The sequence below is a fragment of the Cherax quadricarinatus genome, chromosome 60 (genome assembly GCF_038502225.1).
Source record: "Cherax quadricarinatus isolate ZL_2023a chromosome 60, ASM3850222v1, whole genome shotgun sequence".
In the NCBI taxonomy this organism is placed as follows: domain Eukaryota; kingdom Metazoa; phylum Arthropoda; class Malacostraca; order Decapoda; family Parastacidae; genus Cherax; species Cherax quadricarinatus.
Window position 1 is genome coordinate 5,867,901 of NC_091351.1, and position 20,875 is coordinate 5,888,775.

At 41.1% G+C, this 20,875-nt stretch overlaps 1 protein-coding gene across 3 annotated transcripts in view; it reads right to left on the reverse strand.

Moving 5' to 3' along the window:
• Positions 1 to 1,309: 1,309 nt before the first annotated feature.
• LOC128694522 (ubiquitin carboxyl-terminal hydrolase 48-like) overlaps positions 1,310 to 20,875 on the reverse strand; it is a 208,848-nt gene continuing 189,282 nt past the window's right edge. For 2 of the 3 annotated variants that reach the window (XM_070097910.1, XM_070097907.1), the window contains 2 exons: positions 5,003 to 5,098; positions 1,310 to 3,814 (listed from right to left, as the gene is read on the reverse strand). In XM_070097910.1, coding sequence (XP_069954011.1) covers positions 5,030 to 5,098 — 69 coding nt within the window. In that variant the 3' untranslated portion in view covers positions 1,310 to 3,814; positions 5,003 to 5,029. The remainder of the gene's footprint in view (positions 3,815 to 5,002; positions 5,099 to 20,875) is intronic. The other variant, XM_070097908.1, reaches the window with a different exon arrangement.

Below are 20,875 nucleotides of genomic sequence, written 5' to 3' on the forward strand. Positions count from 1 at the left end.
GTTTAAAAAATGTTTGACTAAGAAAATCACCTACCTTTCAACTCAAAATATAAACTTGCACAGCACAACCACCTTCTATGATTGCTGGAACAATAATGAAGGTCAGTGAGACTGAATATGGTAAGAAACACACTGCCACAAGCCTCTTTGAACCTGTTGTGACACTTAGGTGTATATTGAAATGTAGAGCCAACAAACAATTTTAATCATGATATTCAGTAACAGTGACCAAAAATTAGTTGGAAATTGCTACTCTGCTTTCAGAAGCATTTTGGTTGTTGACCAGTGTTATATTTTAATACCCCTCTTGAGCACTCAGGAATTTGGGTACCAAGCTGGACGTTGAAATGTAACATTATACCACCAAGTCTCCGTATATGTGTATTAATTTTGATACACAAATAACCCGCACATAAAAGACAGAAGCTTACGACGACGTTTCGGTCCGACTTGGACCATTGACCAAGTCAATGGTCCAAGTCGGACCGAAACGTCGTCGTAAGCTTCTGTCTTTTATGTGCGGGTTATTTGTGTATCTTTCCAGTCACGGTATTGTGCCTTTTTGTTATTTATTAATTTTGATCTTATGTCTCATCACAAATTCAGAAAAAAATATAAGCTTCGTTCAAAGGAGTTTGTTTTCTTGTGCAATGCCATAGCCAAATTGTTGTGATATATGGTAATAGAGATCTCCTAAGCCAAATATTCTCTTAACCTTTCATTAACAATAATTAAACATTCTGAACCTTATATAGAGATGACTAATTGAATATAAGGCAGGGATTGAACCTGATTTCATGGCTTCTACGGGTTTAGCGCTTTCTCCTGATCATAATAATTTTATTCCCTATCCTAATACATAATAAATATATACCAAGAGCCACACATCACACTCTGGCACTCATCCTCTAATCAAGAACTTGAAAATATATTATCACATTCATGGGGGAACACTAAACCCACAGGGGTCATACAATGCCTTGGGGAATAGAAGGCTATCAGGCTTGATTCAAGGAATATGAGTACTGGTCCAATTCCTTGGATCAAGAGTCCCTCGCCAACATCAAGTAGCTCCGAGGGGACTAAAAAAATCTAAAGATTAATTAACCATAATAACTACAGCCATACTGTCATCCCTTTAACAATCCACAGACCTAAATGTACTTTGTGTATTTATTAGTTATCCCATGACTACTGAAGCAGGCTTAACTGAGATTAAGTATAACAAATAGTTTATGGTAGATGAACATTAATTTTCAAGTCGTGAACTGAGCACATGGGCAAAACTATTAAAAATAAAAGAACAATGTGGATGCATATATTTATTCAGAGCACAGTTTAATACAGCTGGTGTTATTCCCAATTACGACAGACTGTTGGTGTTACTCCCAAATACAATAGAGAGCTGGTGTTACTCCTAAATACAATACTGTTGGTGTTATTCCCAAATACAGTACAATAACTTAAAAAAAAAAAAAATCGAAATTCTTTACTCATTGCTTGATGGTTTGAAATAATTACTCAAAATTATAACAGCAAAATCATTCACCGACAGCAAAAGCAAAGTTTTCTTTGTGCCAAAATATGCAATATTTTAATTAACTGAACTGAAACTAATGCCGTTGAATAATTTAATTTACCTTAAATTTAACCTAATGGCATTAACATAATAATTGAAAATAAAATATCCTTAAGACTATATAAGTGAACATTAAGAACATTAATAAAAGCTAAATGGAACACATACTGTGAAAGCTAAGTCACTGCTTGATATCAGCTACATCACACGAGACACTAATTGACTGTGATATGTGAAACAGCGTGAGACACAGACCATTGGCTGTAGTACATGGGGAAAAAGATCAGGAGGTGCAGCTCACAGCAGACGTGGCGACACAGAAGTGGTGCTCGACAGTGGTAAGGTAGGTGACTTAGACCCATGTGCAACACCTGGGTATCTCTATTTTGTAGACGTTTTGCCAACCAGTGGCTTGTACTGATAAATCCACTACATGGTGAAACATCTATAAGATAATGATATGACAGGGTGTTACACATGTGCCCAATTCACCAACCTGTCGGTATTATATACCAGTGATATAATAATGATGGGGTTGTAGTGTATATAAACCATTTTGCATTTTTACTTACGAACTGCTAATATTAGCTTCTGCTTCGCTTGCTGCAGTGAGCTTTTACCATACTGGACCAAATGTGTCACATTCCCACAATAATGTGAATTATTAAGCATAGTGACTGCAAAGCTTTCTGATAAGCTGTAAATATATATCACTGCAGTGTAAACGTTATATAAAGCCATGAATGCTCAATTAAAAAACCACTAAGATCTGAAACATAAACATAATTGCTACAAAAAAATAAACATTGTACCTAAGATCACTTTTTTTTTTTTCAGAAGGCCGCATAATAAAGGTGGTTTATCAGTGAAATTAAAATTCCGGTGTTTTTAAAACCAGGAAAAGCTTACACAAAATACCAATACCTGCAACATCAGGTATCAACTGCAGAACAAGGGCAGGACTCCCAAAATCTAACAAAACAAATCATTACAGGGCATTTTACTGTTAGATAATTACAAGAGGACATGATGGGTAGAGAGCGGTGTGAGAGACTAGTGGTGCTGGTGAGAGGCAGTCACTGACAACCTGGTATAGTGCAGCCTCACACACCACCACAACGTGGTGACCATAACTAGTGACTTTAGGTCTGGTTACAACCTAACACTACTCTGAGTGAGGTTTTTCAACTAGCCACATATGATAACTTGTCTCACACACCAATATTTACTACTGCTTGTAATAAATGCATTTAACTGTGATAAATATGGCGGCATCCTCACTCACGGGGAGAGTGGCACTGTCGAATAAATTCAGTCTAAAGGTCAAAAGGTAAAAAAAAAAAAAAAAAAATAAACACTAATAAATAAAATATCATAAACACAATGTGTCAGCTTTTAATAGATGATGAGAGGTAAATTTAAACTCGTTCACTACTAAATGTTCGTCAAAAAAACATTATCGACTAAAAAAAATTAAAATTTCATATTGAACAAACTTCATTTTAGTAACACATGTCATCCAAAATATATTTAAAAAAGTTAAACAGTATTGTTTTCTAAAGTTTGCAATTGTAAGAAAGGAGAAGTAGGTGGAGGAGAGGGAGAGCAGGGAGAGGGAGAGCGGGGAGAGGGAGAGCGGGGAGAGGGAGAGCGGGGAGAGGGAGAGCGGGGAGAGGGAGAGTGGGGAGAGGGAGAGCAGGGAGAGGGAGAGCGGGGAGAGGGAGAGCAGGGAGAGGGAGAGCAGGGAGAGGGAGAGTGGGGAGAGGGAGAACAGGGAGAGGGAGAGTGGGGAGAGAGAGAGAGTTAAGGTAGGGTCACGAGACAGGAAAACTGGATGGGGAGGGGTAAAGGAAAAATGAAAGGAAATGAGAAGTGGAAGGAGGGAGAAGAAATGGAGGTGACAGGAGAGAGGCAGACATTAGGAAAGAAAAAAGAAAAAAGTAAAATGTCAAGGCGAGGTGAGATGAAGTTATAATGAAGGAGGCGGAACTAGTAACACGGGGAATAGCATAACCCACATGTGTACAGGGTGGCTCGTGGGGATGTAGGTGGATGAGTGTTTAGTTGGGATGCAGGTGTTAAGGTTGCGGACCCACTGCCTATGCTGGGGTCTCCTCATTCCTACCACCACAGACACCATCGCCTTCTACGTCAGCAACAGGTGGCTGTTGTCAACCACCTGCAACACTGGCATCATACACGTCTTCTCGCAGTCCCACGTCGTTGCTCTTACATCTGGGGAACACAGAACTTTGTGACTCACTTATTCTCTACCGCCAGCGCTATACACAATCTTCAATGATTTACATAGCCTGCCTGAATATTACTAAATATGTTTCGAAATTATACTATAATGGGTTACAATTTCGTTAATGGACAGGAATAATCAGATGCACGTACTTAATGTGGGGGAAACTATATGCAAATTACAGACAAGATTACACAATTGAATGAGCACTATCAAGAGTACTTGCGCTACAGTGGAGTACAATCTTCTGTGGATATCAACAACTACATTTATCTCTGATGGATTTCAAGTTTTTTCCTACTCTTGCAGCCCAGTCTTGGGCCAGACTTGACTGGTTTGCCTGGTCAACGAGGCTGTTGCTACTGACAGCCCACTGACCCACTTATCCATCACGCTTGGCAGAGGTACTCATTGAGTTTTCTCTTCAAGATTTTTACACTTGTTTTACCAGTATTTCTGATATTTTCTGTTAACATGCTGAATAGTTTGGGCCCACAGACATTGATGTAAAATTCTCCTGTGTCCACTCTGCCCCTGTTTGTCACAAGATTCATATTAGCTTCTCCTGTCTCTCTTACTCGACTGTTATGATAGTGTGCAGATCTGGCATATCTAATGACCTTATTTTATGGCTATCATTACATCCTTGAATTTGTATAATGTTATTCCAATATTCAACATTTCAGAGAAACTATTATTGACTACAGAGCGTTGAAAAAATAAAATCTCTCCATGTTGTGATACAGGTGTATTACAATCTATCAACATGCAAATCTGGTGACTAATTATTAAAACACTTATGAGTACCTATACAAAAGTGTACAACTACTAGTGAGAGCTACACAATAGTGTACAACTACTAGTGAGAGCTACACAATAGTGTACACTATATTAGTGATGGAGCTATGCAACGACGACAGCTACACTAGTGAGAGCGACACAATAGTGTACACTATATTAGTGATGGAGCTATACAACAACGACAGCTACACTAGTGAGAGCTACACAATAGTGTACACTATATTAGTGATGGAGCTATGCAAAAGCTACACTAGTGAGAGCTACACAATAATGTACATTACATTAATAATGGAGCTAGACAACAATGACAGCTACACTTGTAAAAGAGCTAAGGCACTACATATAAATTACTCTACAAGCACTACTGCACCTACCACTACTAGTAGCCACACTACGACAGCTCACCAATCATCCTCTATTTCATTGAACTCCACCACCCCATCCCCGGCCGCTCTTTCCATGTCTTCCACCTGAAAATAAAAACAAACATGTTAGCCACAACTACCATCACAACTGACCAGGTTTTAAAGGCATGTCAACATCTGTATATTTGGAGAAAATTGTGAGATTGGAAGAACGCTTGAACCTATAATAAGATCACTTGGAGCTCTTAGCCAAAAAAAAAAAAAAATAAAGATTAATACGAACCTACACATGATTAAGGGCAAAATAACTTAAAAAAAAAAACTCAGCATGGACAAATATATTTTTTAAATTCCAATACGGCTGCAACTAGCAGAACTGTGTCAATACATTAGAGAGAGAAACAAAATATATGGAGCAAATACTTTTGCAAACCAAACCATATACAAAATTCAATCCAAGCCAAACGCTATGCCTCGACAGAGTTACTGGCCTAAGGCCTGTTTTTGATAGCACCCACTAGAGGGCTAGCACTGAATTCTGTTCTTGTCGCTAGCTCTCAGCATCGCTCACGTGGTCTTCCCTGAAGACAAAACCTCTTCTCTTCCTTGGGCAACCAACTTGGCTCTGGGCTCCCTTCTGGAAGAACCCCTATACTAAAAACTCATGATCTAGTATGGCAGCATTTACATTTCCTGCACTGCTCCATACATCTCGGCAACCATAAGCAAGGTGGATTGCCTCTCGCCAGCTACCTTCCAAGCAAACAGTTGTAACAGCAGCGTTACTGCCAGTAGCAGAGGAGCCGATTAAGAGGCAGCACAAGTAGAGTTAACAGAATCAACGGCAGCGGTGACATCAGCATCAACAGCAAAAGTCCATGTATCACAGCCCATGGCATAATCAAAAGTCATTTCAAGTCAGAGGTTAAAAGTCACACACTAGGTAGGCCCAAGCAGTGCAGACATTAGTGTCAGCAACGGCGGCGTCGGGCTGTTAACCACAGTCCAAACCAAATCCAGCATCATTTCCAAGATATTTGTAATAAACTGTAGCAAATTCTAAAAGGAAAACTTTCCTTACTAGCTAGAAGAAACAACAACTTACAACTTTCACAACTTTAGCCATCCACGTATCCAGTCTTCCATGTAGATTCCAATTCTCTCAGCCTATTTCTTTGTAGTAATTACTATAATGTTGCCATATGCACACTTTTCTTTTTTACTCTTTTCTTAATGTCTTCCAGTGCTTTATTGTCTTCGTATTATTCTTATATATTCAAAACTCCATTGGTTTTTGAATGGTAGTGACACCCCTACCCTTTCCCCTGATTAATATTTCCTTAGTACTTGATATCCTACTGGGATTATTATATCTGTTATATCCAAAAGTTTTGTCCATGCGAGAGCTGTGATGTCTTGGTTTGCCACTGATCTTGTACCATGTACTGATTTGCAGTGCCCTGATTTCCTCTATCACGCTTATGGGCGAAGAAGAAGTGGGGCTGGGAAAGATGAGCCAGAGGGTAGAGGGAGGGAAGAGGTCCATGTGCTGGAAGGGTTCAGGGTTATGAATATAGAGTTTCCTATTCCAGTCTTTGGGCACTTCATTTGGCTGCAACTGTCCTTCACTTCTGTTCTTTGCTGTCCTCTTAATTTTTAACATTAACAAGATTTCCTCACAATGAGCCTTTAACTTGTGTTTCCATTCCTCTTTCAATGTGCACTTAAAACCAGCTAATATAAGATTTGATTAAAGCCCCCCCCCCACATCCTCGTCCACCCCTTCTACCCCATACCTTTTCTCATTTTTTTTATTACCGGCATTCTTTCCAAGGCCATGGAGCCGACACAAAACCTTCGACTCCGACTCCTTTAATTACATTTTACTAACTCCAGTAACCCAAGAATTGTTTCCGACTCCGACTCCACAGACCTTATTCTTCCTCCGAGTTTCACTCAGTCCTGAAACTTATTCCTATAATTTCAGAGACTAGTTAGTGAGACATCATTAATTCTTGGTCAATATTTGATACCAGTCAATTCTGTACAAGTCAAGTGTGTGACTCACTATCAACCAATGTGTGTGGACCAACCCTTGGGATACTGTCTATGTATATGTGTGTTTAAGGGAGAGGGGTGGAAGAGGATGAGCCCAGGGAATGGTATGAGCCAGCCACAGCAGACAGCCAGGATGCTAGCGGCTGAGTAAGAGGGGTAGTTCCCACGAGGGTTGGGTGGCACTGTGGGTGGAGGCGGGCCTGAGTGTGAGGGCGGCCTTGGGTGTGATGGATGCCGGATGAGAGTGGATCTGGCCCACGTGGTTGTTAAGAGTTGGCCACGACGGACGCAGATGATGGATCTGGCGATGGCTCCACTACTCCCCTCCACTCCTCTACTCTTCGCGCCACCAACACAGACCATTTGCTGTCAACCATATACCCAGATTACTTTAAATCTACTACTCGAAGTTCAGTAATAGCAAAAACATTAACGAGGTAACTAGTGGGTAACTACGAGAGATAATGACACATTAGCAAGGGCATGCCAGGATCGTTACCCTCCATGAACACTGCTTCTTGTAAGGAAAACAACGAATAACTTAACACTGCATGACACCTATGTTGTCATAAAGCAAAAATGGCTGTAAGTTTTTCCACACACAGTCTCACACATCCAGGATATTTAACTTTATATATTATGTGATTATGCAGCAAATTTTTTAGATATTTTTGATACTGCCGTATACTGTAATAATAAACTAAACAGCGTCAACTCTTGGCTTAAATGCAAACATTTACTAATTATTTCAGGTTACTGGCTCCAAAGATTTATTTTTACAATTCCTTCTAGTGTTTTATTTGTACAAAATACATAAAACGATGAGAAAATGCTAACATTAAAGATGAACACTTATCAGTGTTCAGTAATAACTCACAAGGAGACAAACTCAGAAGATTAATTGATTTGTAAATTTCGACCCCCTTCTGATGAAGAGAATCCCAGAAGGGGGTTGAAATATACAGATCAATTAATCATCTGAATTTCTGTCTCCACGCGGGTTATTATTAAACATTAAGGATGATTTTCTTTAGTGCGAGGAATATCAGTGTCACTTACATTATAATCATGGGGGAGCGCTAAACCCGAAGGATTATACAGTGCTTGTGAGGGGGGGGGGGAGGGATGGAAGGCATTCAGGCTCAATGCAGGAAACTGGAGTACAGATCCAATTCCCTAGATCAAGAGCCCCTCACCAGCGTCAAGGAACCTCCTTGGAGAGGAGTGTCACTTACAGCAATATACAACTCTCTCATCCTTCCACTGGCAGCTAGTACAATCTGCTGGAATACCATTTTTCAGTGCAACTCTCTGCCTTTCTGGTATCGCTGACCCGACATCAGAAAATTCTTGACTAACCCATTTAACCAAGGTTATAATCTACATTTAAATAGAGAACTTCATTAAACAACACAAGTTTCTGATATAACGCCATGGTTCATATTATCATGCGAAGACCTAAAACCATACGGTGCTTGGGTAATGAGAAGTAATCAGGATCGATCTAAGGAACGGGAGGAGGACAGATTCAATTCCTTGAATCAAGCCCCCCTCCTCACCTGCATCAAGACACGTTCCTTAAGGGACCATGATTCATATGGCAGACACCACTTTTTTCATTCTGTTACGGATTCTGAACTTGAGTAAGCAAAAATGACGATAGTTGTGTCATTGCAATCATCACAGTAGCAAACTAAGCAAGGTAAGTACGTTGACGTGTTGCAGATTTTATTAGAATCTAGCAGGGAGTTCCAGCAAGTTACCACAGTTCATTCTCGGTAAAGGCAATGTACTGGATGCCAGTCTCTAGAATATTACTTAAGAAATACTAATTATAATGCACATTAAGCATGAACAACAATCCTGATTTGTTTACGTATATTAAATGAAAGAACAGTTTCTCCTTAGCCAACCCATACAGAGAGAGGGAGAGGGAAAGATAAAGAAATAGAGAAAAAAAAGAGAAAAAAAGAGAAAAAGAGAAAGAGAAAAAGATGAAAGAGAAAAAGACAAAGGGAAAAAGAGAAGGAAAAATGGAGATAAGTTCAGAAATAGAGAAAAATGGAGAGAAAAAGAAAGAAAGGGAACAATGGAAAGGGTAAGGGGCTAGGAGAGGGGGAGGGGGGACGGAGTGCTGGGGGGGAAGGGGAGGATGAAATTCACGAATACCCCACTAACATACTCAGCCAATTGTGCAGGGCGAACTTGTGACTTGTGCCAAAACCAATAGTCTTCTATTTCTTAGACTTTCACATACCAGGTTTATTTACATAAGAACAATGGATCGCTGAAAGAGGACTGAGGTAGGTCCTACATACACTCAATCATTTTCACTCTTGCAACTGTCCAACCTATTTTAAAAGCTCCCAGGGATGGGATTCAGTGACGTTGCTTGACAGTTTTTTCCCTCTCAAATACACGGCCAACTAGAGTATAGATCTTTTACGTAAAACTACTACTAATATGTAACTTAATCGCCAGTCAGTGCTTTCGTATATCGATTTCATTTTTGCAACTGATTCAAATGTAGAAAATATATATGCAATAGGATGGTATCAGTTGTAGATAAGCACATTGAACTGAGAAGCAGCACAACTCTGGTACGAAAAGTGAAAAGATTTAATCAGCCAGGTTGTGGCTATGTAGGCCGTTAACAGCAACAGCCTGGCTGACAACTTAGCCACCAATTAAGTCTGGTCTTAGGGCAGGCTGCTATTACACAACTCTCGAAACCGATCAAAGGCATGTCACAAAAACAATTATTCGTTATAGGTTGTTGTTATGACGTGCGGTGCGGAAACTGTAGAGGCTCCGTACTTTAGAACCACAGCGATAAGCATACGCGAGATAAAGTTATGAAAAAGTGGAAGTAATATCCTAATAGTCGTACGATCATTTGTGAAATAAAGTGCAAAGGATCTGGTGTGTGCATGTACTCACGGAGATGTATGCAGGGACGGAGACTCGGATCCTAGCCCACTTCTTACTATACTTCGATTGGCATTGCTGATTTCTGGCCTATTCGGACTTATATCTACTCTTGAAATTGTGTAATGAGGTTGCCTTCACCACAGCTTCATCCAAATCATTCCACCTTTTAATCACCCTCACACTAAAGAAATACTTCCGTACCCCATGATTTGTCCGAGCCTTCAGCTTCCACCAGTGTCCTTTCTCCTCTTGATCTTTCTGTTAATTCATTCTATCCTTAGCTACCCTATCATTTTTTCCTTAAGAGTTTCATGTAGTAATCATGTCTTCCCTTGTGTTCTCCGCCAATATTATCACCCAGCACCTGAGTTAAGCCCTGTATTCTTACTCTATCTCATCTTACAAGCTCACCTCCACAAGGACCTTTTCTTTACATCCAAGTGAAGATCGTCAGGTTCAGTTCCTTCAACCTCTCGTAGAACATTCCCCTCAGTTATGGTACTAGCCTGGTTGCAAACCTTGGGATCTTTTCTAGCTTCTTTCTGTGGTTGACAGGATGTGGGCTCCATCACCGAATCAGACATACGTCGTATATAAGGTTCTGGAAGATTTTTAATTCGAGTTTCTGAATGCTATTTTGAGATTTGCCATTCCTGCATATGCCGCTGTTATAAGGTGTTACCTGGTTACCTGGAGGTTATTCCGGGGATCAACGCCCCCGCGGCCCGGTCCATGACCAGGCCTCCCGATGGATCAGGGCCTGATCAACTAGGCTGTTACTGCTGGCCGCACGCAGTCCAACGTACGAGCCACAGCCCGGCTGATCCGGCACTGACTTTAGGTATCTGTCCAGCTCTCTCTTGAAGGCAGCCAGGGGTTTATTGGCAGTTCCCCTAATGCTTGATGGGAGGCTGTTGAACAGTTTTGGGCCCCGGACACTTATGGTGTTTTCCCTTAGTGTACCAATGGCGCCCCTACTTTTTATTGGGGGCATTTTGCATCGCCTGCCCAGTCTTTTACTTTCGAAGGAAGTGATTTCTGTGTGCAGATTTGGGACCATTCCTTCCAAGATTTTCCAAGTGTAGATTATGATATATCTCTCCCTCCTGCGTTCCAACGAGTACAAGTCAAGTGCTTCCAAGCGTTCCCAGTAGTTAAGGTACTTGACAGAACTTATACGTGCAGTAAAGGATCTCTGTATACTCTCTAGATCTGCGATTTCACCTGCTTTGAATGGAGATGTTAATGTACAGCAGTATTCCAGCCTAGAGAGAACAAGTGATTTGAAAAGGATCATCATGGGCTTGGCATCTCTCGTTTCGAAAGCTCTCATTATCCATCCTATCATTTTCTTTGCACGTGCAATCCTGGCACTGTTGTGATCCTTGAAAGTGAGATCCTCAGACATTACTACTCCCAGGTCCCTTACATTATTTTTCCGCTCTATTGTATGGCCGGAGTCAGTAGTATACTCCGTTCTAGTTATTATCTCCTCCAGTTTTCCATAACGGAGTAGTTGGAATTTGTCTTCATTGAACATCATATTCTTTACCATTGCCCACTGGAAAACTTTGTTTATATATTCTTGGAGGTTAACCGCATCCTCAGCAGATGACAGCCTCATGCAGATCCTAGTATCATCCGCAAAGGATCATACGGTGCTGTGGTGTATATCTCTGTTTATGTCTGATATGAGGATAAGGAATAAGATGGGGGCGAGTACTGTGCCTTGTGGAACAGAGCTCTTCACTATGGCAGCCTCCGATTTAACTCTGTTGACCACTACTCTTTGTGTTCGATTTGTTAGGAAGTTGAACATCCATCTGCCCACTTTCCCAGTTATTCCTTTAGCACGTATTTTATGGGCTATTACGCCATGATCGCATTTGTCAAATGCTTTTGCAAAGTCTGTGTATATTACATCTGCATTCTGATTTTCTTCCAGTGCATCCAAGGCCATGTCATAGTGATCCAGTAGTTGTGAGAGGCAGGAGCGACCTGCCCTGAAGCCATGTTGCCCTGGATTGTGCAGATTTTCGGAATCCTGCTTCTTAGCACTCTTTCAAAGATTTTTATGATGTGGGATGTCAGGGCTATTGGTCTATAGTTCTTAGCTAATGCTTTGCTGCCACCTTTATGGAGTGGGGCTATTTCCGTTGTTTTAAGTGACTGTGGAATTTCACCCATGTCCAAGCTCCTCCTCCATAGTGTACTTAGGGCACGCGAGAGGGGTTTCTTGCAGTTCTTAATGAAAACAGAGTTCCACAAGTCTGGGCCTGGGGCTGAGTGCTTAGGCATGTTGTCAATGGCTTTTTCGAAATCTATCGGAGTTAGGGTAATGTCGGAAATCTGGCATACATTTATGGAGTTTTGAGGCTCATTCATGAAGAAATCATTTGGGTCGTCGATCCTCAGACCGATTAGTGGTTCACTAAACACAGAGTCGTACTGGGATTTCAATATTTCACTCATTTCCTTGTTGTCATCTGTGTAAGTCCCATCCTGTCTGAGTAAGGGCCTGATACTAGATGTGGTATTTGCCTTGTTTTTGGCATATGAAAAGAAATATTTTGAATTTCTTTCAATTTCACTAATAGCTTTAAGCTCCTCCTGCCTCTCCTGGTTCCTGTAAGAGTCATTTAGCTTAAGTTCGATAGTTTCCACTTCCCTGGTCAGCGCCTCCTTTCGTGTATCAGATATTCTAGCACTCCTGAGGAGCTCAGTGACTCTTCGTCGTCTTCTGTAGAGGGAGCATCTTTTTCTTTCCAGTTTACTCCTGCTCTTCTTCTTTCTTAGGGGAATATGCCTAGAACATGCTTCGGCTACCAGGAAGTTGATCCTTTCAAGGCACTGGTTTGGATCCATGTCATTTAAGATATCTTCCCAACATGTTTCGTTTAGGACATGGTTTACCTGGTCCCAGTTGATGTTCTTGTTGTTGAAATTGTATTTTGTGAAGACACCTTCACAGGTACATGCATTCTGCTGTTCAGGACCCCTATGCATGTACATCTGGACTTCAATTAGATTGTGATCGGAATTAGTTGTTTTTGATATTCTTATGTCTCTTATCAGGTCCTCATTATTTGTGAAGATAAGGTTAAGTGTGTTTTCTAGTCTTGTTGGCTCCACTATCTGCTGGTTTAAGGTGTGTTTTTCGCAGAGACTTAGTAGCTCATGTGTGTGTGACCTTTCATCTGCGCTAACTCTGGGGATTGTTTCAGCTATAACATTATTTTCTACATTCTTCCATTTTGTATGCCTTAGGTTGAAATCACCAAGCAGTAAGATGTTTGGGGATGGAGCTGGAAGGTTTTCCAAACAGTAATCGATTTTCAGTAGCTGTTCTTTGAACTGTTGTGAGGTTGCATCTGGTGGCTTGTATACAACCACAATGACTAGGTTTTGGTTCTCGATCTTTATTGATAGAACTTCAACTACCTCATTTGTGGTGTTCAGCAACTCCGTGCAGATAAGGGACTCTTTGACATACAGGCCAACCCCCCCTTGTTGCCTGTTTTTTCTGTCGCATCTAAAAAGGTTGTAACCACTTATCCATATTTCACTGTCAAAGTGATCTTTTGTGTGAGTCTCTGTGAAGGCTGCAAACATTGCATTAGACTCCACTAGAAGTCCACTGATAGAAGGTATTTTGTTGTTGGTGGATGGCTTTAGGCCCTGTATATTAGCAAATATGAACGAGGTTGTATTCTGTGTTTGTTGGGGGGATTTTGTTATTGGCATCAGTAGTTGTAATTCTGGAGGGCCATGGGTGGCCACTGGCTGCGCCTCCAGTCCAACAAGGCTCCAAGGTGGTGGACTATTTTTGTTATTTCCTTCCATTTTCTTTTTTCGTTTCCTGCCACTAAAAAATCACCTGGAGTTGGGTTGTCGTAGCTACTATTGTTTGTCTTGTGGGGTCTGTGCCTCCTGGTCCCTTTTAGATGGAATGCAGGGCACTCGATGTTGTAACACTGCTTCTGGAGGACCGAGGAGTGGCACATTTTTGGGTGTGTATATATTTCCAGCAATATGCTTGGTGGTATATTCACAGAGGTCCTTTTCACTCTTATATTTGAAGCTTCTCTCCAGCCATGCGTGTGCCTGCGTGTTTTTTGTTGTTGTTGCTGCTGCTGCTTTGTTTATCAATTTGAAGTTTGGAAGAGCTCGTGGTGTCTCATCTCGAGGGTTGAATTTATATATAATTTTTATTTCTGTTTAGAAACTGTAGCACTTACTACCTCGTCTTGTGTAACACAGAGTACAAAGCACTGGTGCCTGCGTGAATGAGTAATAATTTGAGGGCGTCCCTGGTACTGGGTGGGATGTAGTGTGGATGGCTGATGTCGGGGTGGGGGTAGCAGTGAGTGACAGGTGTAGTGGACGGGAGGACAGGCGACAGCACCACCACACTCGGGAATTAATGACGTGCATTACTGCCCTCCAGACCTGTATAAACCCCATCACTCACGGCAGCGCCTCTGCCTCACCCGGCTGTTACACCCCTCCACTATCACCACCGACTCAACCAGCGCCGCCCCAACCTCCCCACACCAGCAACCATCTCTTTACCTTTACCTATGTCACTCCTCGCCTCCATCACGTCGCTGCCTCCGGTGTTGAAGCAAGGCTGGTGCACGTACATATTCTTAGACATATAATGCAGCTGTAAAAATGTCGAGAGGCTACTACAACAACAAATCTACATTGTTTTCAAGTTTAATTACGTAATTAAACAGAAATATTTGGGCTAGTATCCTTACACCCCAGCAGCTCCAGCAGCTATTAGTGAAATTGAAAGAAATTCAAAATATTTCTTTTCATATGCCAAAAACAAGGCAAATACCACATCTAGTATCGGGCCCCTAGTCAGACAGGATGGGACTTACACAGAAGACAACAAGGAAATGAGTGAAATATTGAAATCCCTGTACGACTCTGTGTTTAGTGAACCACTAATCGGTCTGAGGATCGACGACCCAAATGATTTCTTCATGAATGAGCCTCAAAACTACATAAATGTATGCCAGATTTCCGACATTACCCTAACTCCGATAGATTTCGAAAAAGCCATTGACAACATGCCTATGCACTCAGCCCCGGGCCCAGACTCGTGGAACTGTTTTCATTAAGAACTGCAAGAAACCCCTCTTGCGTGCCCTAAGTACACTATGGAGGAGGAGCTTGGACATGGGTGAAATTCCACAGTCACTAAAAACAACGGATATAGCCCCACTCCATAAAGGTGGCAGCAAAGCATTAGCTAAGAACTATAGACCAATAGCTCTGACGTCCCACATCATAAAAATCTTTGAAAGAGTGCTAAGAAGCAGGATTGCAAATCACCTGGATTCCCAAAATCTGCACAATCCAGGGCAACATGGGTTCAGGGCAGGTCGCTCCTGCCTCTCACAACTACTGGATCACTATGACATGGCCTTGGATGCACTGGAAGAAAATCAGAATGCAGATGTAATATACACAGACTTTGCAAAAGCTTTTGACAAATGCGATCATGGCGTAATAGCCCATAAAATACGTGCTAAAGGAATAACTGGGAAAGTGGGGAGATGGATCTTCAACTTCCTAACAAATCGAACACAAAGAGTAGTGGTCAACAGAGTTAAATCGGAGGCTGCCATAGTGAAGAGCTCTGTTCGACAAGGCACAGTACTCGCCCCCATCTTATTCCTTATCCTCATATCAGACATAGACAGAGATATACACCACAGCACCGTATCATCCTTTGCGGATGATACTACGATCTGAATGAGGCTGTCATCTGCTGAGGACGCGGTTAACCTCCAAGAAGATATAAACAAAGTTTTCCAGTGGGCAACGGTAAACAATATGATGTTCAATGAGGACAAATTCCAACTACTCCGTTATGGAAAACTGGAGGAGATAATAACTAGAACAGAGCGTACTACTGACTCCGGCCATACAATAAAGCGGAAAAATAATGTAAGGGACCTGGGAGTAGTAATGTCTGAGGATCTCACTTTCAAGGATCACAACAGTGCCACGATCACAAGTGCAAAGAAAATGATAGGATGGATAATGAGAACTTTCAAAACGAGAGATGCCAAGCCAATGATGATCCTTTTCAAATCACTTGTTCTCTCTAGGCTGGAAGTCTGCTGTACATAACATCTCCATTCGAAGTAGGTAAAATCGCAGATCTAGAGAGTGTACAGAGATCCTTTACTGCACGTATAAGTTCTGTCAAGCACCTTAACTACTGGGAACGCTTGGAAGCACTTGACTTGTACTCGTTGGAACGCAGGAGGGAGAGATGTATCATAATCTACACTTGGAAAATCTTGGAAGGAATGGTCCCAAGTCTGCACACAGAAATCACTCCCTACGAAAGTAAAAGACTGGGCAGGCGATGCAAAATGCCCCCAATAAAAAGTAGGGGCGCCAATGGTGCACTAAGGGAAAACACCATAAGTGTCCGGGGCCCAAAACTGTTCAACAGCCTCCCATCAAGCATTAGGGGAATTGCCAATAAACCCCTGGCTGCCTTCAAGAGAGAGCTGGACAGATACCTAAAGTCAGTGCCGGATCAGCCGGGCTGTGGCTCGTACGTTGGACTGCGTGCGGCCAGCAGTAACAGCCTAGTTGATCAGGCCCTGATCCATCGGGAGGTCTGGTCATGGACCGGGCCGCGGGGGCGTTGATTCCCGGAATAACCTCCAGGTAACAGTAAAAAATAGTTGTGCTAGCCACTGGCTGTGGGTTGCATTAAGAGAAAACTTCAGTCCTTCTGGAATATTACATCCTGTGTAAGACAACACTCTAGTCCCATGTGAATCTATACCAGCTCTGGTATCTCTCTTGCCCTGACAGGATCTATCAACATTGAACGGTACTCCAAGAACGAGCACAAACGATCTGAAAAGTGTCTTCACTAGTCCTGAAAGTCCTTATTATCCACCCAGTCATTTTCCTGGCCACTGTGACAACTGCCTTATTATTATTATTAGTTGAAGAAATACGCATATTCCCGGAACTTATCTGAAATGCAAGACCAAATGTCAGAGGTAAGATGATCAAAATTGTGACAAGTGACCTACAAAAATTATGCAACGAAGAAAAAATTGAAGACCTTAAATTATAAAATTAAAGACCTAAATTATAAGACTACTCAGAACATTTCCTACAAGTATGTGTGAATCTGGTAGTAGTTACACGAACAGATACGACTGAGGTGTTCCGTATTCCTGAATGTTATATATATATATATATATATATATATATATATATATGTATATATATATATATATATATATATATATAATATATATATATATATATATATATATATATATATATATATATATATATATATATATATATATATATATATATATATATATATATATATATACACACACACACACACACACACTGGGTATAACATATTAACACATTATCTCCTGCATCTCATTCCATTATTCTACCACTGTACTAGTGAAGATAAACCTAGTATGTTTTTGGCACCGTTTTGTCTCAGTTTATAATTGTTGTCTTCTTGTTATCTTGTTGATGGTGATGTTGAATCTTCATCTGCTGCTCTGCATGACGTTATGTTTTCTTATACATAGTTATCACGTCTCTTGTGTTCCTATCAGCCTCTCTGCAACTTTTTATCTCTGGCAGCAATACTTTGCAGCGAGTCTGAACTTTTTCTGTATATTCAAATATATTTCTGTCATCACTACTGTACGTAATGAATAGTTTTTTTTTTTTGACTATGTACACATCCATTTATGTAAATGTTTTTCTTAGTGTAAATGTTAGTTTCTTAGTACTCATTTATGTGACCTTCAAGTGACAATCTTCCGACTATAATTATTTTTATATGCATTTCTCTGTCCGATGGTTCCAATAATTTCATTACATAACTTCAACCCCATACGGATTGGAATTGATAAATAACAAAAAAGCACAATACCGTGACTGGAACAATACATAAATAACAAAAAAGGCACAATACCGTAACTGGAACGATACAGAAATAACCCGCACATAGAAGAGACGACGTTTCGGTCCGACTTGGACCATTTACAAAGTCACACTCACACTGTCTTTTTGTTCCTACCCTTTGTGGGCCCCTAGTTCCCTTGCAGTGCTCCTCTTTCTTAGTCTTCGACTGACTCCACTACTATTACTTCTACTATTACTTCTACTACTACTTCTACTTCTACTACTACTACTACTACTACTATCTTCCTTTCCTGCCACCTCTCTTGTCCCGTCCCTGTCTTCTGGCCTATATATACTCCCTCCTTCTATCCTTTCTGTTGTGTTTGTAGGGTCCTGATTGAAGAGTCGTCCATTAGTTTTGATGCTTCCGTGTCGTCTGTGCAGACGACAATGAAGGAGTCCTTCAGAGAGTGGATTGCCGTAAATTTGACCTGCAGAATATAAATTCCCCACCCCGGCGAGGGTCGAAGGGAGGCTTGTTGAGCGTAGAGCAACTGTGTGATCGGACAGAGAAGATCGACGTTACAGATATCGTCCGCCTTTGCAAAGGAGGTAGCACAGGAAAAGCATAAGTTAAATCACTACGTCAAAAAACACTAACTGGAAGCAAGACATAATGAATACATGATTTTCAGGAATTTTATAAAAAACATTTGACAAATGCGATCATAGAGTGATAGCTCATAAAATGAGTAAGTAGAGGACAGGAACATTGATGTTCAAGTCTCAAACAGATCATAAGGAGTTACACTAAGCCAAAAGATTAAGTTATAGCAAAATAATAAAGCCCAGTACCCCAAGGTACAGGCCTCGGTGACACCTGGACTGTTTCTCACCAATTACAATACATGCATGGAGAGGGAGAGAGCGCTAAACATGTAGGGGGTTATACAGCTTCTAGGGAAATGGAAGGCAATCAAATCTGACCCAAATCCTTAGATTAAGAGCCCCTCACTAGCATCAGACCAAACAAAATACACTAACTTCAGAAGATACTTCAAAATTATACACAGATATTAACAGTCTTCCAGTTGGGAAAGGAAAATAAATGATTATCAATGGTTACAAATTCCAACTGATTACATACGGAAAGAATCAAGAACTCAAAACGAACACAAGGTACAAATCAGTAGTAATCTCGTAGCACGAGATGAATAGGTAAAATACTATGGGATCACGTTAGTATGACCTACTGTCTAGTGAGCACATTAAGGCACACTCATCAAAGGGCAGGAAAATGACACTTTAGATTATGAAATGTTTCTAAGCTTGAGAAATCAGGCCAATGATACTATCGAAATCATTTGTGCTCCGACGTCTTGAATGTTATTCTCTGCCTACAGCTACAACCAATGAAGGAGAGATATAAGAACTGGAAAATGTTCATAAATAGTTTACTGCCCGTGAAGAATCAATAAAACATCTGAGGTGCTGGAAACGTTTCAAAACAATTGGAATGTATTCTCTGGAATGGAGGAAACACACACCTGCAAATATATGTGGAAAATACTCGAGGGTGAGAACCCTAATCTGCACATTGCAGTAACTTAATGGCGTAAGACAAATGGGAGAAAAAGTAAAATAAACTCCATAAAAAGCAAGTGTGCCATAAGCACAATTAGAGAACATGGTCAAAATACGTGGACCAAAAATCTTCAACCTTCTAGAGCAGACGTAAGAAACAATACCAAAACAAAGGAACAAGTTATCAAGAGGAAACCAGACAAGTTCTTGCAGTGAACGAGTCGCGGGAAGCAACAGCCCGGTTGATCAGGCAAGTAAACAGGAGCTGGCTTCAGGCCGAGCTGCAAGCGTAGAGGAAATCTGGAAACCTGTTACAAGCGTGCAAAAGATTTCTACAGTATTTTCAAAACATCAAACATTATCTTCAACTTTTTATTCTTGCAAGTCATTTATATTAATTATAAACATCTGGGCATGTAGTGTGTGACACTTCCCAACAGAACATACATGTTATGTCAACATTTTCCTCAAATAAAATGTGTGTATGTGTGTACTCGACCAACTGTGGTTGCAGGGGTTATGCCCCAGCTCCTGGCCCCGCCTCTCTACTGGCCACTACTCTTTTCACCCCTGCTTGCCTGAGCCCTATCATACCTATTCTGTTTCTACCACTTCGCTGACTAGGTTGTTCAACTTCTTGACCACTCTATGGCTAAAGAAGTATTTCCTAACATCCCTGTGACTCATTTGTGCTTTTGACTTCCAGCTGTGATCTCGTGTGCCTGAGACTCGCGTCTAAGACGAGTATTTGTACGTCGTAATAATGTCCCCTCTGGTCCTTCAGTCCACTAGTGTCGTCAAGTTTAGTTCCTCCAGCCTCTCCTCATATGTCATACCCCTCAGCTCTGGGACTAGTTTCGCTGCAAGCCTTTATAACGAAAACACGTGAAAATAAGCACTAAACCATGAGAAGCATGGAGAATCACAATAGAGTCATTAAGACTAAGATCTCTAATCCCATGCACATTGTAGCAGCGTAGTATCAGGTGGCGGGCAGGCCAGCTAGGATGCGGCTGCCTGTTCACAAACATTAACCAGTGGTAACAGAAGATGGTATTAAATACCGACGTGTAGTAGATGATAAAAACGCTATACAACAGGCTTTTTCAAAAGCCTGTTGTATAGGAGAAACATTGTCGTAATTGGTGCCGGGTCACCATCTGGAGAAGACCCGGGCCGGAAGTACCGGCAAATCCCTAATTAATGAATTGTCGTAATTAAAATTTTAACTACTGTTCTTTTGTCATCTACATTAACAAGTGGGTTGTTTCACCAAGCTACTGTCTTCCTTATCATCCATACCGCACCATTATTTGACTAACAATGTTCACTGTCTGCTTGGGATATCCATAGAGAAGCACTCTTAAGGATCGGTAT